Raw genomic sequence first — 26683 nt, 5'->3', positions numbered from 1 at the left:
GACTGACGGCTGAATCCGAGGCAGTGTGGCCTAGTGGAGAGAGCAAGGGCCGGGGAATCAGAAGGTTTTAATCCCTGCTCTGCCACTTGCTTGCTGCGTGACCTTGGGCAAGTCACTTAACTTCTCTGTATATATGTTTGTACATATTTATTACTCTATTTATTTTACTTGTACATATCTATTCTATTTATTTTATTTTGTTAGCCCACTGTTGAGTAGGGACTGTCTCTATATGTTGCCAACTTGTACTTCCCAAGCGCTTAGTACAGTGCTCTGCACACAGTAAGCGCTCAATAAATACGATTGATTCTCTGGGCCTCAGTTTCCTTATGTGGGACACGGACTGTGTGCGGCCTAATTAACTCGTACCCACCCCAGCGCTTTAAAGCAGTGTTCTCACACACAGTAAGTGCTCAGCAAAAACCACAACAAGGAAAAATAATAACAATAATAATAATGATGGCATTTATTAAGCGCTTACTATGTGCAAAACACTGTTCTAAGCGCTGGCGAGGTTACAAGTGATCAGGGTGTCCCACGGGGGGCTCACAGTCTTCATCCCCATTTTCCAGACGAGGGAACTGAGGCCCAGAGAAGTGAAGTGACTTGCCCAGAGTCACCCAGCTGACAAGTAGCGGAGTGAGATTTGCAGCGTGGCTCAGTGGAAAGAGCCCGGGCTTTGGAGTCAGAGGTCGTGGGTTTGAATCCCGGCTCCGCCGCATGTCTGCTGTGTGACCTTGGGCAAGTCACTTCTCGGAATCTCAGTTCCCTCTTCTGTAAAATGGGGATGATGACTGTGAGCCCCACGCGGGACAACCTGATCACCTTGTATCCCCCCAGGGCTTAGAACAGTGCTTTGCACATAGTAAGCGCTTAACAAATGCCATTAAAAAAAAAAAAAACCAACCATGACCTCTGACTCCAGAGCCCGGGCTCTTTCCACTGAGCCACGCTGCTTCCCTCAAAGAGCGTCCTTGCAGAGTTCCAGTAACCTTCCCAATCTGTCGGTCTCCCCGTTCAGATGCAGCCGGGCAGCCCAGTCCTCTGCCTCTTTGGGAGCCGCTGGGAGCTGGTTGGCCTCATCGGCGCCAGCCCAGAGAGCTGCTACAGCCCAACCCTCTCCATCAGGACCGCTCCCTATTCCTCCTGGCTGAGGCAGCACGTCAAGGCAGCCGCACCCCTCCCCTGCAGCCCTCACCCGCCAATGGAGCCAGCCACCCCCGGAGACTCCCCTCTTAGCTCCTCCTCGGAACCGGCCTCCACGTTCCAGCCGACGCACCCTTGGCAATTGGGAAATGAAAACCCGGACGTCTCTCAAGTCACCCGCCGTTCCCGTCCAGGGCCACCGGCTCCTCCGACCCCCGGGCCTACGGATGCCCCAGCTTCGTCTTTCCTCAAGCCCGGGGGCGGCCTTTCTTTCCTTCCAGCCAACCACCTGCCCTCTGGTGACAGTTCGCCCATGGTAACGAACTGGGCTCCCCTCGTCGGCCAGACAGTAGGAGCCAGGTCTCCCTTCAGCGGCCCGACAGTCGTACGCTCAGTTCTCCCCACGGATCAGGCGGCCGCGCTTTGGACTCCATCTGGAGGGCAGCCAGTCAGCTCTTTGGTTACCTTTCCAGCGCAGTCAGGTGAACCGTGGACTTCGGCTAGACCCCCGGTTCCTGTCACTGCCCTGAGGCTGGCACCGTTGGCGTCGCGTGCCCCTGGAATGGCCGTACTCTCCACACCCTCAGCAGCCCAGATCATCGCACCGCCCTTGGCCAGCTGGACTCCCGCTAGGGCTCCAACAGTGGAACCCCTTCTGGCCTCAACAGCCGTGACCCCCCGATACCACTTCCCCAAAGTCTGGCCTCCTGCACCTACTTCCTACAGACTCCAAGCTAACGTCCACGGTCCAAGCAGCAGACCCATTTCGCCCTGGACGATCCACCCTGGGGGAGCACAACCTACCGGGGCCGGGTCATCCACTGGGGCTTTCCCCCAGCCCTCTCCCAGCCCCTTCGGTACGGAGACGTCGTCCAGGATTATTTCCCGTCTCCTGCCTTCTGAAAGTCCCCTGTCCAATATGTGGACCGGGGGTTTGGCCAAGCCTACGGTCTACTCTGATGACTACTTTCACGTGGCCTCCTCTTTCCCCACGGCTAAGCCCAAGACCTTGGGTGACCTACCCGCCTTTCCCCCAGTCTTTAGCACTCCTGATCCCCGCTCCTTTCCTAGGCTTCCCCAGCAGGTGATGAGGCCCACTCCTCTCTATGGGCCAGATGCCCTTTCTTACGGCAGTTCCTTTCTCAGGGAGCCGGACTCCTCCCTGAAGCCGTCCTTTTTGGTCACCCCCCAAACCAGACCCTTGTCTCCCGTGGACTTCCCGTGGATCTCTGAAGTTGGGCCAGCATTCTATCATCACTCTCCTTTCTCAGCACCTTTCAGTCAAAACGTCCAGGCCGGTTTGTCCCCCTTATACCAGCTTCAACAGAAACAGAAGGCTGGGACCACCCTGGCCCAGTGCAGGCTAGCCCTGGCCTGGAAGATCAAGACAAGGGCCTTCAGCCTCTATCAAACCGCCGTGCCCATCAAGAAGTCCTTTGGTGAGTTTCCCCTGGGACCGTCCGAGTCCCCTCAGTGACCAAGAGAGAGGAGGGGAGGCAATGAAGGGTAGGGAGGAAGGGGCTCCCTAAATCGTCCTTTGGAGGGCCTGGGTTCCGATTCTGACCCTACCCAGGAGGAGAGGCTGAGATGAGCCCTTGAGACGGCTCATAAGCTTGGATCCCTGAGGTACACTGAGTCAGGGTGGAGGGGGTTGGAAATAGGGTGGTGATTGAGCCCGTTTCACACTCTACACTGATTGTGACATCTGCCAATCACCTGTCTACATGTTTTGTTGTGCGTCTCCCCCTTCTAGACTGTGAGCCCGTTGTTGGGTAGGGACCGTCCCTATATGTTGCCAACTCGTACTTCCCAAGCGCTTAGTACAGAGCTCGGCACACAGTAAGCGCTCAATAAATACGATTGAATGAATGAATGAATGCGTCGTAAGCGCCTCAGGGGGCAAGGACCATCTTCTGTTCCTTGAGGAAACCTTCTCGGGACCTAGTGAAGTGCCCTGCACATAGCGGGCACCCAATACCCGACGAAGGCAACGATGATCGAATTGAATCAACTCTCTAGGTAGCGAAGGTGGGAGCGTTTCTCCCACCAAGGGCTCCTGTTTCTGGGTAGAGAAGGTGCCTGGGGATAGTTTCTGCCAAAGCCCCAGCCCTTTTTTCCTTCTTCATCTGGACTCAGTGAGACTTGCCCTCCCTCTCTCTGTCTACTCCTTCCCCCCAGCCTCCCTCCATGCCCCCCACAAGTCCCCACTGGCCTTACCTACTCTCCTGTGCTCCCTTTACAGAGTGCGGAATGCGCCCAGGCTTTACCCATCGCTGCTCAGGATGCTTGGAGGCAGACAGGGGCGAGTTCCCCTGGATGGCGTCCATCCAGCTCACCCTTTATCACTTCTGCGCGGGCTCAATCCTGAACGAATGGTGGATTCTGACCACGGCCAAATGTGCCAGTTTAATGTAAGTCCATCTTCAATCTGGGGCCCGGTGGCTTCACTTTTCCGTGGCCTCTGTCGCCTTTAGCAATCAATGATATTTGTTCATTCATTCATCCAGTCGTATTTACTGAGCACTTACTGTGTGCAGAGTACTAAGCACTTGGGAAAGCACAAGTTGGCAACATTTAGAGATAGTCCCTACCCAACAACGGGCTCACAGTCTAGAAGGGGGAGACAGACAATAGAACAAAACATGTGGACAGGTGTCAAGTCATCAGAATAAATAGGAATAAAGCTAGATTCATTCATTCATTCAATTGTATTTATTGAGCGCTTACTGTGTGCAGAGCACTGTACTAAGCGCTTGGGAAGTACAAGTTGGCATTTATCATTAACAAAATAAATAGAATAGTACATATGTACAAGTAAAATAGAGTAATAAATCTGTACAAACATATATACTGGTGCTGTGGGGAGGGGAAGAGGTAGGGCGGGGGGATGGGGAGGAGGAGAGGAAAAGGGGGGCTCAGTCTGGGAAGGCCTCCTGGAGGAGGTGAGTTCTCAGTAAGGCTAAAAATATGGAACGCTTCGAATTTGCATGTCATTTGTTGAGCGCTCCCTATGTGCAGAACACTGTACTAAGTGCTTGGGAGAGTCCAGTAGAACCTGATCACCGTGTAACCTCCCCAGCGCTTAGAACAGTGCTTTGCACATATTAAGCGCTTAACAAATACCATCATCATCATCGTCAAGTTGAAAGACATTCATTCATTCATTCATTCAATCGTATTTATTGAGCGCTTACTGTGTGCAGAGCACTGTACTAAGCTCTTGGGAAGTACAAGGTACATACAGAGACGGTCCCTACCCAATAGTGGGCTCACAGTCTAGAAGGGGGAGACAGACAACAAAACAGCACATATTAACAAAGTAAAATAAATAGAATAGTAAATATGTACAAGTAAAATAAATAGAGTAATAAATCTGTACAGACATATATACAGGGGCTGTGGGGAGGGGAAGGAGGTAGGGCGGGGGGACGTGTTTCCTGTCCTCATGAAACTGGAAGTCACTAAGTAAGAGAGGCTCCCTGAGGCTGTTCTCTTTTCCACTTTCCTCTCGTGAAATCTATTGCTTACATCCTACTGTGACTCCTTGAAAGAAGCAAAGCCTTCAAGGCCCTACTGAGGGCTCACCTCCTCCAGGAGGCCTTCCCACACTGAGCCCCCTCCTTCCTCTCCCCTTCCTCCCCCTCTTCATCCCCCCAGCCTTACCTCCTTCCCTTCCCCGCGGCACCTGTAAATATGTTTGTACGTATTTATTACTCTATTTATTTTACTTGTACATATTTATTCTATTTTATTTTGTAAATATGTTTGGTTTTGTTCTCTGTCTCCCCCTTCTAGACTGTGAGCCCGCTGTTGGGTAGGGACCGTCTCTAGATGTTGCCAACTTGGACTTCCCAAGCGCTTAGTCCAGTGCTCTGCACACAGTAAGCGCTCAATAAATACGATTGAATGAATGAATGAAAAGGAATCTGGCTCATGGTCTGGTATGGGAAGATGCTAAGGCATTCAGTCATTCATTCGATTGTACTGATTGAGCGCTTAGTGTGTGCAAAGCACTGTACTAAGTGCTTGAGAGAGCACACTCCAACAATGAACAGAAGCATCCCCTGCCCACAACAAGCTCACAGTCTAGAGGGGGAGACAGACATTAATATAAATAATTCAGTTTAGACTGTGAGCCCGCTGTTGGGTAGGGACCGTCTCTCTGTGTTGCCAACTTGGACTTCCCAAGCGCTTAGCACAGTGCTCTGCACACAGTAAGCGCTCAATAAATACGACTGATTGATTGATCGATTGATGTACATCAGGTGATGGTGGTAAGGCAGTAAGCCCTTCGTTTCTTTCCCTGTCCCCGATCTCCAGAAAGAACTCGGAGGCCCTGGCCGTAGCTCAGGTGGGCGTCGTCAACCTTCAGGATCACGTCCAAGCCCAGGTGGTGAGCATTCACCACGCGATCCATCACCACAGCCCGCAGGGGCCCGTCGGTCTAGGCCTCATCCTCTTGCAGCAGCCGTTGCGCCTCCAGCCCCTGGTCCTACCCATCTGCCTGGAGGACAGCGAGAAGCAGGAGAAACATTTGAAAATCTCCGACTGCTACCTGCCCGGCTGGAGTCTCATGAGGGGTGAGCCTGGGGAAGGACGTCAGTCGGGCAGTCGATCGTCTTTGTTGAGCGCTTACTGTGGGCGGAACACTGTACTAAGCGCTTGGGAGAGTACGCTGCAACAATAGAACAGACGCACTCTGGAATGCCCTCCCTCTGCCCATCCGCCAAGCTAGCTCTCTTCCTCCCTTCAGGGCCCTACTGAGAGCTCGCCTCCTCCAGGAGGCCTTCCCAGACTGAGCCCCTTCCTTCCTCTCCCCCTCGTCCCCCTCTCCATCCCCCCATCTTACCTCCTTCCCTTCCCCACAGCACCTGTATATATGTATATATGTTTGTACATATTTATTACTCTATTTATTTAACTTGTATATATCTATTCTATTTATTTTATTTTGTTAGTATGTTTGGTTTTGTTCTCTGTCTCCCCCTTTTAGACTGTGAGCCCACTGTTGGGTAGGGACTGTCTCTATATGTTGCCAATTTGTACTTCCCAAGCGCTTAGTACAGTGCTCCACACATAGTAAGCACTCAATAAATACGATTGATGATGATGATGCTCACAACGAGCTCACAGTCTAGAGGGTCCTGGCTCCTTTCATTCATTCATTCAATCGTATTGAGCACTTACTGTGTGCAGAGCACTGGACTAAGCGCTTGGGAAGTCCAAGTTGGCAACATCTAGAGACGGTCCCTACCCAACTCACAGTCTAGAAGGGGGAGACAGAGAACAAAACATATTAACAAAATAAAATAAATAGAATAAATATGTACAAATAAAATAAATAAATAAATAGAGTAATAAATACATACAAACATACGTACATACATATATACAGGTGCTGTGGGGAGGGGAAGGAGGTAAGGCGGGGGGGGATGGAGGGGGGGGAGAGGAAGGAGGGGGCTTTCCTTTAAGGAGGAAGGCTTTTTGCAGGAGGAGTAGTGATAAAGGACCCTCAGTGAAGCACACGGAAGGGTCGGAACTTGGTTGGATAGAGTCCAGGAGACTCTCCTTGGGTGGGCATGGAGGGTCCGATAAGCTTTCCCTTCCCCTGTGAGCCCACTGTTGGGTAGGGACCGTCTCTATACGTTGCCAACTTGGACTTCCCAAGCACTTAGTACAGTGCTTTGCACACAGTAAGTGCTCAATAAATGCGATTGATTGATTGATTGATTTGTTCTCTGTCTCCCCCTTCTAGACTGTGAGCCCACTGTTGGGTAGGGACCGTCTCTATATGTTGCCAACTTGGACTTCCCAAGCGCTTAGTCCAGTGCTCTGCACACAGGAAGCGCTCAATGAATACGATTGATTGATTTGTTCTCTGTCTCCCCCTTCTAGACTGTGAGCCCACTGTTGGATAGGGACCGTCTCTATATGTTGCCAACTTGGACTTCCCAAGCGCTTAGTACAGTGCTCTGCACACAGTAAGCACTCAATAAATGCGATTGATTGATTGATTGATTTGTTCTCTGTCTCCCCCTTCTAGACTGTGAGCCCACTGTTGGGTAGGGACCATCTCTATATGTTGCCAACTTGGACTTCCCAAGCGCTTAGTACAGCGCTCTGCACACGGTGAGCGCTCAATAAATACGATTGATTGATTGATTGATTGATTTGTTCTCTGTCTCCCCCTTCTAGACTGTGAGCCCACTGTTGGGTAGGGACCGTCTCTATATGTTGCCAACCTGGACTTCCCAAGCGCTTAGTACAGTGCTCTGCACACAGTGAGCTCTCAATAAATACGATCGATTGATTGATTGATTGATTCCCCTCCCCTGCCCCATTCTCAAAAGCTCTGCCCACTTCTCCCAGGGGGGCCTGTAGCACTCCAGAAACGTCAGCTCAGCATGCTCCGTCTCAGCGTCTGCTCGCGGTTCTGGCCCAAGCTCAATGAATTCACCTTCTGTATCGCGGCAGAGAAGGCAGTAGGCAAGGCAAGATGCCAGGTGATGGCTCGGGAGAGTCGGGGGGGTGGGTGGGGAGGGCCCCTTCCCTGCTCCGGAGGAAGTCAGCTCCCCCGTGGGCACCGGAAACCCCCCTGCCAGACTGGCAGGGATCGGGGTGAGGCACGTTGCCAGCGGGCCAACTCGAGTCCCACACACGAGGGCCGGGCAGTTACTATGGCTGGGCATAAACTTATATGGTGGGAAGGGGGCCGGGTAAAGCGTGGACACGGCTGTGCTGTCAACGTGGCTCAGTGGGAAGAGCCCGGGCTTTGAAGTCAGAGGTCATGGGTTCAAATCCCGGCTCCACCAATTGTCAGCTGTGTGATTTTGGGCAATTCACTTCTCTGGGCGTCAGTTACCTCATCAGTAAAATGGGGATGAAGACTGATGATGATAGCATTTATTAAGCACTTACTACGTGCAGAGCACTGTTCTAAGTGCTAGGGAGGTTACAAGGTGATCAGGTTGTCCCACGGGGGGCTCCCAGTCTTCATCCCCTTTTGACAGATGAGGGAACTGAGGCCCAGAGAAGTGAAGTGACTTGCCCGAAGTCACACAGCTGACAAGTGGCGGAGCCGGGATTTGAACGCCTGACCTCTGACTCCAAAGCCCGGGCTCTTCCCACTGAGCCACGCTGCTTCCCCACACTGTGAGCCCCCCGTGGGACAACTGATCACCTTGTAACCTCCCCAGCGCTTAGAACAGTGCTTGGCACATAGTAAGCGCTTAATAAATGCCATTATTATTATTATTATGACTTCGAACCGCCCCTGACCGGCTCTGTTGGTGCTGCAGGTGCATTCACGCAGGGGGTGGCAGGATATAACTGCAGCTGGCTCGGAGCCGCCTAACCGCGGTGGCTGCAATTCTAGCCGGGGCTTGTATCTGACCCACGATCTGAAGCAAACCAGCGGGCGAGCTGGCCCTGTCCCGGCGTTGTCGTAGACCACGAAGACAGCGGGTCCTTCGCTAAACTCGGGGTTGGAGAGGCTGAAATAAGAGTTACACGGCCCGGCGGGGATGCCTTGGGAGAGCACAGCTCTCTGCCGGTGGCAAGGACCTAACCCCGTCCCTCTTTCTTCCCTCCCGACCGTCTTTTTCTTGCAGGGAGACCTGGGAGCACCCCTGCTCTGCAAAGAGAAGCAGAAAGAAGTGTGGGTACAGGTGGGGGTGCTCAGCAACTTTGACGAGCACTGCGTGAAGCCGTATGTCTTCATTCGGATAGCCCCTTACTTGTCGTGGCTAGAAAGTGTCACTCAGGATGACCCCCATGCTCCCTGGGGGGCTCAGACTGACACCTCCCTCCTCGTCTCCCTGCCGCACCCACGGAGTGAGTTTGGGGGAAACGGCCGAGGCCTAGAGTAATGGGGGACTCACAGGGAGACGAACAGAGATAACCGGAAGCCTGTCATGTTTATTACTCTATCTATCTATCTATCTATCTCAATCAATCGATCAATCAATCAATCAATCGTATTAATTGAGCGCTTACTATGTGCAGAGCACTGTACTAAGCGCTTGGGAAGTACAAATTGGCAACACATAGAGACAGTCCCTACCCAACAGTGGGCTCACAGTCTAAAAGGGGGAGACAGAGAACAGAACCAAACATACCAACAAAATAAAATAAATAGGATAGAAATGTACAAGTAAAATAAATAAATAAATAGATAGATAGAGTAATAAATATGTACAACCATATATACATATATACAGGTGCTGTGGGGAAGGGAAGGAGGTAAGATGGGGGGATGGAGATGGGGGCGAGGGGGAGAGGAAGGAAGGGGCTCAGTCTGGGAATCTATCTATCTATCTATCTATCTATCTATTTATTTATATTTATTTATTTATTTTACATATCCTATTTATTTTATTTTGTTAGTATGTTTGGTTTTGTTCCCTGTCTCCCCCTTTTAGACTGTGAGCCCACTGTTGGGTAGGGACCGTCTCTATATGTTGCCATCTTGTACTTCCCAAGAGCTTAGTACAGTGCTCTGCACACAGGAAGCGCTCAATAAATACGATTGATTGATTGATTAGTGCTAGGGTCTCTGTAGGTTTATTTAATTTATTTGGGGGACTCGCTCTATTTTTCTCACTCGTAGCTCTGCGCCAACTCTTGTTCCTATTGTATGTTCGGAATTTGTATCTGCCTGCCTCCCCTAGAAGCTTCTAAGCCCCTTCCAACCTTTTACGCACCTAATAGATTTGTTTATTAGGAACAGGTATTTGTTCCCCGCTCAGAAGCAGTTTGCAGTCTAGTGCACTCATTGGAGTGGCCCTTCTTCCCAATCCCCTTGGTTTAATCAGCGCTTAGAACAGTGCTTTGCACATAATAAGCGCTTAACAAATGCCATCATTATTATTATTTAACAAGCCCCTCTGGACTGCAAGTCCCAAATTTCCCACAGTGTATCGGGGGAAGACTTGGTGGAATAAACATCTCCCCTCTCAAAACGTCTTCCATCCTTTAGCGGCGGAGTCAAGAAGGGAGAATTCCAGGGGCTCGACAAGAGGAGAAACTGGCCGAAGGCTTTCTGAGCGGAAAGTGGGAGATAGAAAGGCAGGGGGGTCGAATTGTGCTGCCCAGGGAGCCTGACACCCTGCCTTTCCTCTTTTGCCCCCCGCAGCCCTCGTGAACCGAATCTCCGTGAAATTTGCCATGCCGTGGCAGGCCTTGATCGTTACGTGCGGCAGCCAGATCTGTGGCGGCTCACTCCTGAATAACTCCTGGGTGCTGACCACTGCCGACTGTGTCAGAAATATGTGAGTAGTGCAGCCTGCTCTCTTCGTGCCCCCTCAGCCCCGGCACTTTTGCCCTCCGACAGTCGGACCATCCCTGGTGGGAGACTGATAAGAGGTGATTTTTTTGCTTCCGTGACCACTGGGGCGTACAGCAGAGGTGCCATTTATTTCGCTCAGTGGTCTGGCGTTTATTGCCATGGGCTGGGCCCTGAGGGAACCCCTGTCCTCCCTTGGGAAGAGCCCCTGAAGGGGACTTTCTAGGAAGCACAGACACATTTGCCTCTGTGTCCCGCTTGGCTAGCATGGCAACTCAATCCTTTATCACTGCAGCCAGAATAGAAAGAGCCCAGTCATCAGACACCCGTAATGAACCCATCGGATTTCCTAGGCAAACCTGGCTCAACCTATAATGGGTTTCCTTCAGGGCATGCCAGGAGGTTGTGCTTTCGGCTGAGGGACAACTCAGCAGCCCGGAATATTGGGCTAAGAATTCCCTGACGGGAAATGCAAAGCTCCTAAAATCATGACCCACTGGCGGACCCGTATCCAGGCAGAGTCCTCTAGATTTGAGGGATTAGTTCCAAGATCTTGGAAAAGCCTAGCCCAGCCCCTTCCTCGTGCTTTCCTTAGCGCTGCACCCGCTGGCTGGGGGAGTCTCCCTGAAGAACGACGGTGGGGCGAATGTCAGTCCTTAGACTTCAGCCCCAAGCGCTTCCCTGGAGGACTTGCTGGAGGACAATTGCGGTTTACCCGTCACTACTTGCCCTCTCTGTACCCTGCCATTCATTCAGTCGTATTTACTGATCACTTACTATGTGCAGAGCACTGTACTAAGAACTTGGGAGAGGACAATATGACAATAAGCAAACACATTCCCTGCCCTCAACGAGCAGTCGTGCTCCCACTGGGGCACGGAGTGTAACAGATGACTAAATGGGCCTTGGGGCAGCACTTTGCAAATTGCAGGCAACGTATTTTTCTGGGCAAGGCCCATTATGACGGCAACATAGCGGGCCACAGCGTGTGATCCAGAAGGCAGCTTCTGGGGTCTTCGCCGCCCACATTAGCTAGCTGTTTTTCGGGATTCCCCCCGGGCCTAACTACCTTCATGGAAGGCCCTAGGTGCGTTTTCAGTCAGAAACCTCTCACCATCATAGCCGTCACCAGAGCCCCTGCAGCCCCTGCCAGGACTAGATTCCAGGTCTCCCGATTCCCAGAGCCATCCTCTTTCCGATGGGCCAAGAGCCAGTCGCCCTCTCTCTACTCAGCAGCCTCTCTCACGTGTGAAAACGACGTCTGTCCCCTCTCGCCTCTGCAGGAAGCCAGAGAACACGGCTGTGTTTCTGGGCCTGGACCAGCACGGCTCCTCCTTGCGAGTCATCCGAGTTGCCAACATCTTCCTGCACGACGATTATTTCTCCAACAGCCCCAGCAACAACCTGGCCCTGGTCCTCCTTCGGGGCCCCATCACGGGCGGCCAGTCCTTCGCACCCATAAGGCGCCGGTGGACCAGGAACGATGGGGATGAGTGCTGGTTCTCGGGACCCCGGGTCCTCAAACCAGGTGAGGAGCACGAGTCCGGAGGAGACCCAGATGCCGTTGGGTTCCCTGTGGTTAGAAGAGTGATTCCATTCCAGCCCAGGTCTGGGACTTGCACCTTTCATCAATCAATCGTATTTATTGAGCGCTTACTGTGTGCAGAGCACTGTACTAAGCGCTTGGGAAGAACAAATTGGACTGACCCTAGGCAGAAGGAGGAAGGAAGCAGGAAAGCTGAGTAATCGCATGGCCAAATTTTGCTCGCGGAACCCTCTTCTGAATAGGAGAAAAGAATCAAAGTTGAAAGCTGCCACAGCCTGCCCTCGACACATCTTTAGGACCTTTCTAAATGGATGGTCCTGTCACCACCTTAAGTATACTGAAGACAGCATGTTGAAGACAGAATTCTTTGCCTTCTCTACACCCAACAAGTCTCTGGGCCAGTACCAGAATTATTCTTATCTCCCAACCCTTGAAACTTCGGGAGATCATTGAGGTAGTACCCCACCACTTAGTACAGTGTTTCTCTTACAGTAAGCGCCAAACAAACACCATAAACAGCAACGAGGTAATCATCATCATCAATCGTATTTATTGAGCGCTTACTATGTGCAGAGCACTGTACTAAGCGCTTGGGAAGTACAAATTGGCAACATATAGAGACAGTCCCTACCCAACAGTGGGCTCACAGTCTAAAAGGGGGAGACAGAGAACAAAACCAAACATACTAACAAAATAAAATAAATAGAATAGATATGTACAAATAAAATAAATAAATAAATAAATAGAGTAAAAAAAAATGTACAAACATATATACATATATACAGGTGCTGTGGGGAAGGGAAGGAGGTAAGATGGGGTGGATGGAGAGGGGGACGAGGGGGAGAGGAAGGAAGGGGTAATCTCTGAAGCCTCTCTTTTGCCCCAAAATTAAATCAGTCGCCAAGGCCGATGCTCTTTTTCTTCCATACATTCACTAAAATCTGCCCTTTCCTCTCTCTGTTTCCACCACCGACCCTCTAGTTCAGGCCTTGATCATTTTATTGGCCAGTTACCATAAGCCTCATGATGGCTTTCCAGCCTCCAACTTTTGTCAACTCTAAAACGTCTTGCATCCTGCCACGAGAATTATCTTCCTTGCCTTGTTCTTTGTCCATGATACCCTGGTATCCCCTGGTACCCAGTGACTTATCATTGTCCTTTGGATCAAATATAAGCTGCCTCGAAGATGCGTCTATGGGGCTGTACAAGGAAGGGCCTAAGAAGAAAACCCTGCTGGAGAATCCACCTCTTTAAATAGGATTCATTGAACAGGTCTGGTGGTTAGAACAAGGGAATGGATGTCCAGATGGCCAAGTTACACACAAAGGGTGGTCCCACATGCAGAATAAGGGTATGGCACTGCCCTTCAGGTAAGGAATAGAAGACAGTAGAAGTGATGTTTTGAGTTCTGGAATCTAGTGAAGCTTAAAGAAAAAGGCAGAGGGAGGGTCTAGTGATGTCTGAGACTTTTGTTCATCATTAATAATAATAATAATGATGGCATTTATCAAGCGCTTACTATGTGCAAAGCACTGTTCTAAGTGCTGGGGAGGTTACAAGGTGATCAGGTTGTCCCAGGGAGGACTCACAGTTTTAATCCCCATTTTACGGATGAGGTCGCTGAGGCCCAGAGAAGTTAAGTGACTGGCCCAAAGTCACACAGTTGACAACTGGCGGAGTCGGGATTTGAACTCATGACCTCTGACTCCAAAGCCCGGGCTTTTTCCACTGAGCCACGCTGCTTCTCCGTTAATCATTGATTGACATTGTACAAGTGTATGTACAATGCCCTCGAGCGGCTTAGTGTATAAATCAGGTAAGGTTAAACCAAACTTTCAGCCAAGACAGTTATTCTGTGCTGAACCTGAATGTAAATGCTTCGTGGGTTAGGAAAAGAAGCTCTGGTCAAGTTAGGTTGGTATAGGACAAATCCCTACCTCCTCTTGCACAGTTGGGGACTTTGAGCTGCACACAAAGTGTCACCCGCCGATGACGGGAAGGCGGCGGAGGATTCATCTTAATGGAGAAAACAGAGAAAGGGAGAGAGAGAGAGAGAAAATGTATGAAAGTGAATATTCTACCCAGGGTTGAGAAAAAAGTGATTCAGGTCAGGATTAAGAAGGCCAAGTGCCTTAGTTGTCAGTCCACTACTGATGTTGAGGGACGTGATCACATACAATGCGTGTCTGTTGCCCGAGAGTCATGAAAGAGCTTAACTGTCATGCTCGTTTTGCTCGTGCTCATTTTGGCAGGAGAGGCCGAAGGGTTCCCCAAGATGTTCCAGGTGCGGTTACTGAATGACTCTTCCTGCTCGGAATTCTACCAGGAACCCAATTCTGTCCTCTGCGTTGTTCCTAAACGGTCAAACCTCCCTGCGGCAAAGGTAAGATGCTTTAAGGGTAGCAAGGGTTCCGTTAACGGAGGTTATCGGTCCCGTCCTTTGCTTGGGGCTTTTAAGGTCAGTGAGTAAGCAGACGCATAAGCGGGGCTTCCCTCATCTTAACTCTCCCTACCTCTGTGGAGATTGGGAATTTTGGCGGGGAGGGGGGGTTCTAAGGCCGTCCTCACGTGGGCCTAGTTGTCAAGGCGAGGTGCCAAAGCAAGGAACGTTCACTAGGTTTGAGGTTTATCAACTCACGACACCCAAAACGCTTAAAGAGCCCTCAGATATGGCCCACCCCAAACCACTTGAACTCCCATTCAGAACCTCCATCACCAGCGGGCACTCTGAGGCTTTGCAGGACTCACAGTAGAACCCAGGTGCTCTGATTTTTCCCCATTTTTTTATGGTATTTGTTAATAATAATAATAATAATGGCATTTATTAAGCGCTTACTATGTTCAAAGCACTGTTCTAAGCGCTGGGGAGGTTACAAGGTGATCAGGTTGTCCCACGGGGGGCTCACAGTCTTAATCCCCATTTTCCAGATGAGGTAACTGAGGCCCAGAGAAGTGAAGTGACTTGCCCAAAGTCACCCAGCTGACAATTTGCAGAGCCGGGATTTGAACCCATGACCTCTGACTCCGAAACCCGTGCTCTTTCCACTGAGCCATGCTGCTTCTCCTAAGTGCTTACTACATGCCAGGCATTTTACTAAGCTCTGGGGGAGGTACAAGCTGATCAGGTTGGACACAGCCCCTGTGCCGCATGAGGCTCACAATCTTAATCCTCATTTTACAGATGAGGTAACCGGGGCATGGAGAAGTTAAGTGACTCGCCCAACGTCACACAGCAGATGAGGGGCAGAGCCAGAATTAGAACCGGGGTCCTTCTGACGCCCGGGCTCATGCTCTATCCACTAGACCATGCTGCTTCCCCACTATTATTAATCATAATGATAATAATAATAACAACAGTGGTATTTTTAAGCGCTTATTATGTGCCAGGCCCCGTTCTAAGCTCTGGGGTGGATACAAGCAAACTAAGGTGGACCACACGGCGCTCACAGTCTCAGTCCCCATCTTAAAGAGGAGGTAACTGAGGCCCAGAAAAGCAGAATGACTTGCCCAAGGTCACACAGCAGACAAGCGGCGGTGCCAGTATTGGAACCCAGGTCCCTCTGACACCCAGGCTCGGGCTGTATCCCTTAGGCCATGCTGCTTCGTTACAGAAGCCAGACAGGGCCTGACTTGCTTGATGCTTTCCGTCGTTCCCATGTTCTCCAATTTTCTGTGGCTCAAATTAAAGCCGGCGTCCACCCGGGCCAACCCCAATTCCCCAAACACCAGCCTCAGGCCGTCAAAATCATCATCAATCGTATTTATTGAGCGCTTACTGTGTGCAGAGCACTGTACTAAGCGCTTGGGAAGTACAAGTTGGCAACATATAGAGACAGTCCCTACCCAACAGTGGGCTCACAGTCTAAAAGGGGGAGACAGAGAACAAAACCAAACATACTAACAAAATAAAATAAATAGAATAGCTAGGTACAAGTAAAATAAATGAATAGAGTAATAAATATGTACAAACATATATACATATATACAGGTGCTGTGGGGAAGGGAAGGAGGTAAGATGGGGGGATGGAGAGGGGGACGAGGGGGAGACGAAGGAAGGGGCTCAGTGTGGGAAGGCCTCCTGGAGGAGGTGAGCTCTCAGTAGGGCCTTGAAGGGAGGAAGAGAGCTAGCTTGGCGGATGGGCAGAGGGAGGGCATTCCGGGCCCGGGGGAGGACGTGGGCCGGGGGTCGACGGCGGGAGAGGCGAGAACGAGGTACAGTGAGGAGATTAGTGGCGGAGGAGCGGAGGTTGCAGGCTGGGCAGTAGAAGGAGAGAAGGGAGGTGAGGTAGGAGGGGGAGAGGGGATGGACAGCCTTGAAGCCCAGGGTGAGGAGTTTCTGCCTGATGCGTAGATTGATTGGTAGCCACTGGAGATTTTTGAGGAGGGGAGTAATATGCCCAGAGCGTTTTTGGACAGAGATAATCCGGGCAGCGGCATGAAGTATGGATTGAAGTGGGGAGAGACACGAGGATGGGAGATCAGAGAGAAGGCTGATGCAGTAGTCCAGACGGGATAGGATGAGAGCTTGAACGAGCAGGGTAGCGGTATGGATGGAGAGGAAAGGGCGGATCTTGGCAATGTTGCGGAGCTGAAATGATCCTCTCCCTGGGCTGGGGCCAACAGGTGACACTCTCCCTGGCCCCCCTCCCCCAACAGGTGACCCTTGTTTCGTGTATTTCAGGTGAGTTCAGGTGGTGCCTTGCTGTGCAGGCTGGGAGCAGCTAATGGTAGTTGGGCCCAGACCGGCATCGTGGGACCGTCCTACTTCTCCACCAACATCATTCCATTCTTGCGCTGGATGGAACTGACCGCCGCTCAGGCCGGCCGGCCCATTACCTTCTCTAAAGCCGCTTCCTCCACGATGTTTAGCTCCTGGGTCCCTCGGGCCCAGCTCATTCTGCCCTTGCTGCTAGGGACAGTCACGGGGCTTGGTTACTTTTCCCAGTTACTTTTCCCACCCTGACGCCTACTGTCTCACCCAGCTAGAGCCTCTGAGGAGGCGACAAACTGGCAAGACCAGCGCACACTGGGGAGCTGGTAGTGTTGAACTGGTCGGGGGGAGGGCCCGTGTCACCCAGAGAGCCTGGGACAGCAGTGCGAAGGATGGGGGAGAAAAAAACCTTTTCTACTTTCCTGGTTTGACCTCCCTCCCCACAGTCCCTCCCTGCCACCCTTCCTACATCCCTCCCCGTCAAAACAATAAACAGTCAGTGCCTTAGAGCCCTGCCTGTCTTCTACCTCCTTACTCCCTTCTCTCAGCTCAACTCAGTCCTTCCTCCTCATCCTCGGCAAGTCAGAAGGCTCTCCCGTCAGTAGCGGATCCCGAGTCAGTCAGTCACTCAGTCGTAATTACTGAGCGCTTTCTGTGTGCAGAGTATCGTACTGAGCGCTTGGAAGAGTCCAAAATAACAGACATTCCCTGCCCACAACAAGTTTACAGGGGAGACAGACATTAATATAACTTCTCTCAACTCGGTCCTTCCCCCTCATCCTCGGCAAGTCAGAAGGCTCTCCCATCAGTAGCGGATCCCGAGTCAGTCAGTCACTCAGTCAAAATTATTGAGCACTTTCTGTGTGCAGGGTACCGTACTGAGTGCTTGGAAGAATACAAAATAACAATAAAACAGACACATTCCCTGCCCTCAACAAGTTTACAGGGGAGACGGACATTAATATAAATAACTAAAATTACAGGTAGGTACATATCTGCTGTGGGGCTTGGAGAGGGGTTGAATAAAGGGTGCAAGTCAAGGCGGCGCAGAAGGGAGTGAGAGAAGAGGAAAGAGGACTTAGGAAAAGCTTCTTGGAAGAGATGTGCCTTCAATAAGGCTTTGAAGGTGGGGAGAGTAATTGTCTGCTGGATATGTTGCCAACTTGTAGTTCCCAAGCGCTTAGTACAGTGCTCTGCACATAGTAAGCGCTCAGTAAATACGATTGAATGAATGAATATGAAGAGGGAAGGGATTCCAGGCCAGAGGCAGGACGGGGGCGAGGGGACGGCAGCGAGATAGATGAAATCGAGGTATAGTGAGAAGGTTGGCTTTAGAGGAGCGGAGCATGCGGTCTGGGTCGTAGTAGGAGAGTTAGCAAGGTGAGGTAGGAAGAGCCAAGGTGATTAAACGTTTTAAAATCGGTGGTAAGGAGTTTCTGTTTGTTGCGGAGGTGGATGGGCAATGACCGGGGGTTCTTAAGGAGTCCCGGGGAAACATAGCCTGGATGTTTTTGTAGAAAAATAATCCAGGCAGCAGAGTGAAGTATGGACTGGAGTGGGGAGAGATAGGAGGTAGGGAGTCATTAAGGAGGCTAATATGGTAACGGAGGATGGATAAAATATGTGCTTGGATTAACAAACAATCTCCCCACTCGGGGCTTCCAACCTAGTCTCCCGCCCATTCTGTCCCAGCTCTGGGACCACTGCGTCCTAAGGAAATTGATCTCAGCTCCACAGGATGTGGGGAGCACTTGGTGAGCTCCCTACCCCGAAAGGAACCGGAGCATCCCTTTGTGGGGGCCAGAGGTTAGCAGCTGTAAATGACTTGGAAGCATTTGAAGATCTCTCTGTGTGGGGCTGGATTTGGATCTTTCAAGAACAAAAATCCCAAAGGGAGGGGAGAGAAACAGCACAATGAGAGTGAGCACGGACCAGCGTCGGGAATTTCAAAGAGAATGAAGCAGAGGGGAGTGGAGAGAGACAAGAGGAAGTAAATCCGGGGCGTTGGGCCAGGAGAGCTGGATTCTTAGTCCAGAGGTGAGGAATTGGTTCCCGGACAGTTTTTCCCCTGGCTTCAACCCAGTCGCTCCTCTGGATCCCCACCCCATTCCCCACTCCCTCCCCCTGCCACCACAAGGTACTGTGCATGCCCCATCCCCTTCCGCGCTTCCCAAGCCATGAATGGGACATAACTGGGACCGCTGGTGGAAAGACGGATCAATCGCACCCGCAGCCGCTGAGCAGGAGCCCCGTGGACGGCTACAGCAGCAAAGTGTAGTCCAGGTGACGACGGAGGCGGGGGCAGGGGATGTATTTGGGGAGACCTGTAGGCCCCAGCTAAGGGGCTGCAGTCAAGCAATCAATCATATTTAGCGCTTACTGTGTGCAGAGCACTATACTAAGCGCTTGGAAAGTACAAGTTGGCAACATATAGAGACAGTGTCTACCCAACAGTGGGCTCACAGTCTAAAAGGGGGAGACAGAGAACAAAACCAAACATACTAAGAAAATAAAATAAATAGAATAGATATGTACAAGTAAAATAAATAGAGTAATAAATGTGTACAAGCATATATACATATATACAGGTGCTGTGGGGAAGGGAAGGAGGTAAGATGGGATGGAGAGGGGGACGAGGGGGAGAGGAAGGAAGGGGCTCAGTCTGGGAAGGCCTCCTGGAGGAGGTGAGCTCTCAGTAGGGCCTTGAAGGGAGGAAGAGAGCTAGCTTGGCGGATGGGCAGAGGGAGGACATTCCAGGCCCGGGGGATGACGTGGGCCGGGGGTCAATGGCGGGACAGGCGAGAACGAGGTACGGGGAGGAGATTAGCAGCAGAGGAGCGGAGGGTGCGGGCTGGGCTGGAGAAGGAGAGAAGGGAGGGGAGGTAGGAGGGGGCGAGGGGATGGACAGCCTTGAAGCCCAGGGTGAGGAGTTTCTGCCTGATGCGCAGATTGATTGGTAGCCACTGGAGATTTTTGAGGAGGGGAGTAACATGCCCAGAGCGTTTCTGGACAAAGACAATCAGGGCAGCAGCATGAAGTATGCATATACTGTAAATATGTATATGTGTTTGTACATATTTATTACTCTATTTATGTATTTTACTTGTACATATCTATTCTATTTATTTTATTTTGTTAGTATGTTTGGTTTTGTTGTCTGTCTCCCCCTTTTAGACTGTGAGCCCACTGTTGGGTAGGGACTGTCTCTATATGTTGCCAACTTGGACTTCCCAAGCGCTCAGTACAGTGCTCTGCATGCAGTAAGCGCTCAATAAATACGATTGATAATGATGAAGTATGGATTGAAGTGGGGAGAGACACAAGGATGGGAGATCAGAGAGAAGGCTGATGCAGTAGTCCAGACGGGATAGGATGAGAGCTTGAACGAGCAGGGTAGCGGTATGGATGGAGAGGAAAGGGCAGATCTTGGCAATGTTACGGAGCTGAGACCAGCAGGTTTTGGTGACGGCTTGGGTTTGAGGGGTGAATGAGAGAGCGGAGTCGAGGATGACACCAAGGTTGCAGGCTTGTGAGACGGGAAGGATGGTAGTGCCGTCAACAGTGATGGGAAAGTCAGGGAGAGGGCAGGGTTTGGGAGGGAAGACAAGGAGTTCAGTCTTGGACAAGGGGCTGCAGTCATCACAGGCCCTGGGTTTCTCACCGGGAGCTCTTGCCCTGATTAGCCTGAGTTTCTAAGTTGATCCCTCTCCCCAGAGTGGGGGTAGCAGTGGTGTCCAGGTGCCACCTGGGAGGAGAATCGTTGTTATCGTTTACTGGTAGCAGGAAGGACGAAGGCCGAGGGGGAGTTTCAACAGAACTCCCTGTCCACTTTATTCCTATTAGCTCCTGGCCCAGGCCTTGACACCGCCGAACACAGGGTTGGGTCATCCATCATCCATCCACTGCGGGCTTAGGGTTAGCCTGCTAAGCCACCACCTTGGGGCTGCGGCCTGCTGGCAGAAGTGAAAAGGAGCTGGTTCATTCATTCACTCATTCAATCGTATTTATTGAGCGCTTACTGTGTGCAGAGCACTGTACTAAGCGCTTGGGAAGTACAAGTTGGCAACGTATAACGACGGTCCCTACCCAACAGCGGGCTCACAGTCTAGAAGCTGGCTGCGTTCTCTGGGAGGCGGGGGGCTCGCACAGGGCAGCAAACTCAAAACCTCAACTGGAGGTTACGGGGGAGAGAACCCACATCCTGCAGCTCTTAATAATAACAGTAATAATAATAATTGTGGTATTTGTTAAGCACTTAATATGTGCCAAGCGCTGGGATGAATACAAGCAAATCAGGTTGGACCCAGTCCCTGTCCCACAAGGGGCTCCCGGTCTTAGTCCCCATTTTACAGATGAGGTAACTGAGGCCCAGAGAAATGAAAGTCACACAACAGACAAGTGGCAGAGCTGGGATTAGAACCCGGGTCCTGCCGACTCCCAGCCCGGGGCTCTATCCACTAGCCCACACTGCTGCTCAGCTCTTCCCAACCAGCTCCTGAGACCCACTCATCCTTCAACCCTGCCTCCCCCCCAGTCCCGCGGGGATTTTCTCCATCGGCATTCTGTTTTTTATGGTATTTGTTAAGGGCTTACTAGGTGCCAGGCACTGTACTAAGCGCTGGGGCAGATATAAACCAATCAGATTGGACCTAGGCCATGCCCCACATAAGGCTCACTGTCTTAATCCCCGTTTTATAGATGAGGTAACTGCGGCAAAAGTGGCGAAGCCGGGATTAGGACCCAGGCCCTTCTGACGCCCGGGGCCATGCTCTATCCACTGGGCCACGCTGCCTCTCATTCAGACCACATCCTTGTGTCTCTCCCCACTTCAATCCATACTTCATGCTGCTGCCCAGATTGCCTTTGTCCAGAAATGCTCTGGGCATGTTACTCCCCTCCTCAAAAATCTCCAGTGGCTACCAATCAACCTAGGCATCAGGCAGAAACTCCTCACCCTGGGCTTCAAGGCTGCCCATCCATCCCCTCGCCCCCTCCTACCTCCCCTCCCTTCTGTCCTTCTCCAGCCCAGCCCGCACCCTCCGCTCCTCCACCGCTAATCTCCTCACCGTACCTCGTTCTCGCCTGTCCCGCCATCGACCCCCCGGCCCACGTCATCCCCCGGGCCTGGAATGCCCCCAATCCCTCTGCCCATCCGCCAAGCTAGCTCTCTTCCTTCCTTCAAGGCCCTACTGAGAGCTCACCTCCTCCAGGAGGCCTTCCCAGACTGAGCCCCTTCCTTCCTCTCCCCCCATCCCCCTCTCCATCCCCCCATCTTACCTCCTTCCCTTCCCCACAGCACCTGGATATATGTATATATGTTTGTACATATTTATTACTCTATCTTGTACATCTCTATTCTATTTATTTTGTTAGTATGTTTGGTTTTGTTCTCTGTCTCCCCCTTCTAGACTGTGAGCCCGCTGTTGGGTAGGGACTGTCTCTATGTGTTGCCGACTTGTACTTCCCAAGCGCTTAGTACAGTGCTCTGCACACAGTAAGCGCTCAATAAATACAATTGATTGATTGATTGATTGACACTCGCATGCCCAGAGCTGCGGCTCTTCTTCACCCTTGGAAAGAGTGTTTTGTAAGATTGCGGCCAACTGCAGAGAGGAAACAATGAGCATGTGTCTGGAGGAATGCAGTAGCGATAAATCCCTGCTCTCCTCCCCCATTTCTCCAGCCCCGCTGCCACCCCTCCCTCCATGCTTGGGCTTCCCTGTGCCCCAGGAGGAAGGTGCTGGGCATCCCTGAGGGGCCCACCCGGGCTGAGCTCTGGGACAGGTGGTTCCCGCGTCTGTCTCCGTGGCTCGGCAGCCACGGAGTGACACCAGTGGGCTGGGGAGAGGTGAGTTCAGTCTTATTTATTGAGAGCTTACTGTGTGCAGAGCACTGTACTAAGTGCTTAGAAAGTACAATTCAGCAATGAAGAGAGACAGTCCTGCCCACACCAGGCTTTCAGTCTAGGAGGGGGAAGATAGACATCGAAACAAGCAAACAGACATCATCATCATCATCATCATCAATCGTATTTATTGAGCGCTTACTATGTGCAGAGCACTGTACTAAGCGCTTGGGAAGTACATATTGGCAACATATAGAGACAGTCCCTACCCAACAGTGGGCTCACAGTCTAAAAGGGGGGACAGAGAACAAAACCAAACATACTAACAAAATAAAATAAATAGAATAGATAGATATGTACAAGTAAAATAAATAAATAGAGTAATAAATATGTACAAACATATATACATATATACAGGTGCTGTGGGGAAGGGAAGGAGGGAAGATCAATATAAATAAATAGAATATAGATCTATACATGTCTAAGTGCTGTGGGGTGATAAGAGGTGGGTAGAGCAAAGGGAGTGAGTCGAGAGAAGCATATGTATATATGTAATGCATATGTATATATGTAATATATATGTAATATATGTAATTATATGTATATATGTTTGTACATATTTATTACTCTATTTTACTTGTACATATCTATTCCATTTATTTTATTTTGTTAGTATGTTTGGTTTTGTTCTCTGTCTCCCCCTTCTAAACTGTGAGCCCTCTGTTGGGTAGGGGCTGTCTCTGTATGTTGCCAACTTGGACTTCCCAAGCGCTTAGTACAGTGCTCTGCACGCAGTAAGCGCTCAATAAATACGATTGATAGATAGGTGAGGAGAAGAGGGGTCTGTAGGTTTTGTAGGTTTCTGAGGATGCCTAGGAGGGGAAAGCTGTGGGGAGGGTTCAGCCCCAGGAATTTTCCAGGGCCAGAGGCGACAAGACCACCTCCTAGCTGGGATGGCCTTGGCCTCCCCATCTCCCAGCGTTCTTCCGCACTCCGTCGGCCCAGCTCCAGGCTTCTTCAAAGCCGCGTGGCTCGGCGGAAAGAGCCCGGGCTTTGGAGTCGGAGGTCGTGGGTTCAAATCCCGGCTCCGCCAACTGTCAGCGGTGTGACTTTGGGCAAGTCACTTCTCTGGGCCTTCAGTGACCTCATCTGTAAAATGGGGATTAAGACTGTGAGCCCCCCGTGGGACAACCTGATCACCTTGTAACCTCCCCAGCGCTTAGAACAGTGCTTTGCACAGAGTAAGCGCTTAATAAATGCCATCATTGTTATTATTATTATTCAAAATGTAGACCCTTAGCCCCAGATTTAGAGAGACTCTTTCAAGCCTTGCTGATGGATGGCTCCTGGGTGTCCCGCTCGGGTCCTGGAAGAAATGTTTTTTGCAGCTCATCCCCAGCTCCCCAGCTTCCCCTTCCCTGAATGGAAGAGGGTGGGCCCAGCTCCCCATTTCACGTGTTTAACAGAAGGCTTTGGAGGTGCTCAGCTCCGGTCCCGTGTCCTTGCCGACCACCTCGAGGGACGAACCAGGAGACAAAACTGGCTGGAAATAGAAAGTGAAACCTGCCAGGTAAATTCCTCCAGGCTCAAGGGAACAACAAAGGGGTGAAACTGTAGACGAGCTTGTGGAGGAACCTCAGGTGCGGCAAACAGCCTTGGGAAGGGGCTGCCCCTCTCTGGGTGTCCGAAGCTGGCTGGGATCATCCCGGGTTAGGCCGGATTCCAGAAACCGGTTGGCACTGTGGAAGGCTTAGAGGGATCTGGCAGGATCCAGGGCCCCCAGGAGAGCTGGGAAGTGCTTGAAAGACAGAGAGTGTGCTTGCCCTCTAGCTCATCTCCTTCCTCCTGTCCAGAATTCCTCAGACAACTGCACAGTATGTCAGAGGGGGATGAGAAGTGGGAGTGGCTGCCCAGGGCTCAAGCCCTTGTCTGTGTCCTGACACGGCCCCACACAGAGGCATCAGGGGTGAAGAACCAGGAAAGAACCCATCCTTCTTGCTCTTGAGGACCTATGCTGAGGCGCAGGCCTCCCTCTCCCTCCATTCCTCTCTTTCTCTCCCTCCCCCCTCCCTCCCGCTCCCTCCCTGTTGTGGAGGGGAACTTTCCTCCCCCTTTCCTCCTCTCTTCCTTCTACCAGCACCACCCCCACCTCCCCTGGCTGTGAATAAGAAATTCCAGCAGATCCACCTCTGGGGATCGGTTCAATTCAGACCCAGCTCTGCCGCAAACCACCAGAGCCGAGTGGAGGCCATCCAGAGCTCTTCTACCTCTTCCGCGGCCATCTGCTCCAAGAACTCCTCCTTTCCGGGCCAGCCTTGAGGATGCTGCCCACCCCTCCAAGGGGCGGCAAAGACCCCTGAACCACCAGGCCTACCAGAAGATCTTCAGTACCTGATGCGGGTCGAGGAAGGCACAACGGCCACGTTCCCTCTTGGAAGGCTCCCCTGCCCCGTGGCAGGAGGGATGGAGCTTAGGAGGACTCTACGCTCGATGCTCCTTGGAGCGCAGACATCAGCTGTTGCGAAGAACTGAACTCCTCCGTTCAGGGCATTCCAGGTATTTATGGGAGTGGGAGTATTCCAGGTACTTATATTTGGGAATGGGTGCAGCATGGCTCAGTGGGAAGAGCCCGGGCTTTGGAGTCAGAGGTCATAGGTTCAAATCCCGGCTCCGCCAATTGTCAGCTGTGTGACTTTGGGCAAGTCGCTTCTCTGGGCCTCAGGTACTTCATCTGTAAAATGCAGATTAAGATATTGAGCGCCCCGTGGGACAACCTGATCACCTTGTAACCTCCCCAGCGCTTAGAACAGTGCTTTGCACATAGTACTTAATAAATGCCGTCGTTATTATCATTATTATTATTATCCCCGGGAATCACCATCCTCCCTAGGGAACCAGGTGGCAGCTCCCCTCCACGGGTGCCTCTGTCGGCCACTGTGCTCCCCGTGTGAGCCCACTGTTGGGTAGGGACCATCTCTATATGTTGCCAACTTGTACTTCCCAAGCGCTTAGTACAGTGCTCTGCACACCGTAAGCGCTCAATAAATACGATTGATTGATTGATTGAGTACATGGCTCTGTTCTGGTCTGAGGGTTGACTTCCGCTGCGTTAAGACGGTTTGGGGGTGGGGGTGGTTTCCCCTCCCCATCCTGTCCTGTCAGTCCAGGTGGCCCCTCATGTCCGGAAATGAAGCTGGGTCCCCCCGGGCCCGGACCCTTCCCTGCTGACATCTGCCGCACCATGTCCTCTCTCCGCAGTCCAGCCAATGAGCCCGCCGGCCTGAGGAGGACGAGACGGTGGGCCGGGTGTGGGAGCAGCAGGATGAGGTTGGCGCTGAGGACTCTCAACCCAGGCCTCTCTGTGATCTGCGCGGGCTTGATGCTGGTTGGGGATGGGTGAGTGTGTCATTCCCGGGGCCCGAGGAGGAAGCCTGTCCCGCCATCGACCCCCGGTCCACGTCATCCCCCGGGCCTGGAATGCCCTCCCTTTGCCCATCCGCCAAGCTAGCTCTCTTCCTCCCTTCAAGGCCCTACTGAGAGCTCACCTCCTCCAGGAGGCCTTCCCACACTGAGCCCCTTCCTTCCTCTCCCCCTCGTCCCCCTCTCCACCCCCCATCTTACCTCCTTCCCTTCCCCACAGCACCTGCATATATGTTTGTACATATTTATTACTCTATTTATTTTTACTTGTACATATCTATCCTATTTATTTTATTTTGTTAGTATGTTTGCTTTTGTTCTCTGTCTCCCCCTTCTAGACTGTGAGCCCACCGTTGGGTAGGGACTGTCTCTATATGTTGCCAATTTGTACTTCCCAAGCGCTTAGTACAGTGCTCTGCACATAGTAAGCGCTCAATAAATACGATTGATGATGATGATGAAGCCGGGAGAAACCGACCGGCTCCCGGTAGTTCACCAAGAAGGAGGAATTCTGGTATCGTGGGGTGCAGCGCCCTGCTCCGGTCCAGCCAGGGCAGAAATGGAGCCTTTTCCTCCCACTCAAATCCGGGCTCGGAAGAGAGGGACTTGAAGGGGTCACCATTTGTCACTCGCCTGTGGAGGCTCAGAGGTGTGATAGACTCCTCCCTCTCAGGAAGGGCTGTCACAACCACTGGGGGCCAGAATGGCCAAGGGGCTGGACCAGAGCAAGGC

General features: G+C 51.6%; 1 protein-coding gene across 3 annotated transcripts in view; it reads left to right on the top strand.

Annotated features, from left to right (window-relative positions):
* The window catches only part of LOC119930118 (protein Wnt-7b-like), a 50426-nt gene that overhangs the window by 7899 nt on the left and 15844 nt on the right, over nucleotides 1-26683 (top strand). The window contains exons 5-13 of one of the 3 annotated variants that reach the window (XM_038748606.1): nucleotides 1022-2585; nucleotides 3389-3557; nucleotides 5467-5726; nucleotides 7516-7649; nucleotides 8757-8979; nucleotides 10280-10415; nucleotides 11713-11957; nucleotides 14228-14358; nucleotides 16657-17209. In XM_038748606.1, coding sequence (XP_038604534.1) covers nucleotides 1022-2585; nucleotides 3389-3557; nucleotides 5467-5726; nucleotides 7516-7649; nucleotides 8757-8979; nucleotides 10280-10415; nucleotides 11713-11957; nucleotides 14228-14358; nucleotides 16657-16938 — 3144 coding nt within the window. In that variant the 3' untranslated portion in view covers nucleotides 16939-17209. Of the gene's footprint in view, nucleotides 1-1021; nucleotides 2586-3388; nucleotides 3558-5466; nucleotides 5727-7515; nucleotides 7650-8756; nucleotides 8980-10279; nucleotides 10416-11712; nucleotides 11958-14227; nucleotides 14359-16656; nucleotides 17210-24676; nucleotides 25088-25789; nucleotides 25928-26683 lie in introns of those variants that run through there. The other 2 variants (XM_038748608.1, XM_038748607.1) reach the window with 2 other exon arrangements.

Source organism: Tachyglossus aculeatus, chromosome 6, assembly GCF_015852505.1.
Source record: "Tachyglossus aculeatus isolate mTacAcu1 chromosome 6, mTacAcu1.pri, whole genome shotgun sequence".
Classification (NCBI taxonomy): Eukaryota; Metazoa; Chordata; class Mammalia; order Monotremata; family Tachyglossidae; genus Tachyglossus; species Tachyglossus aculeatus.
The sequence above is the reverse complement of the archived record's forward strand: the minus strand, read 5'-3'. Positions and strand labels throughout refer to the sequence as shown.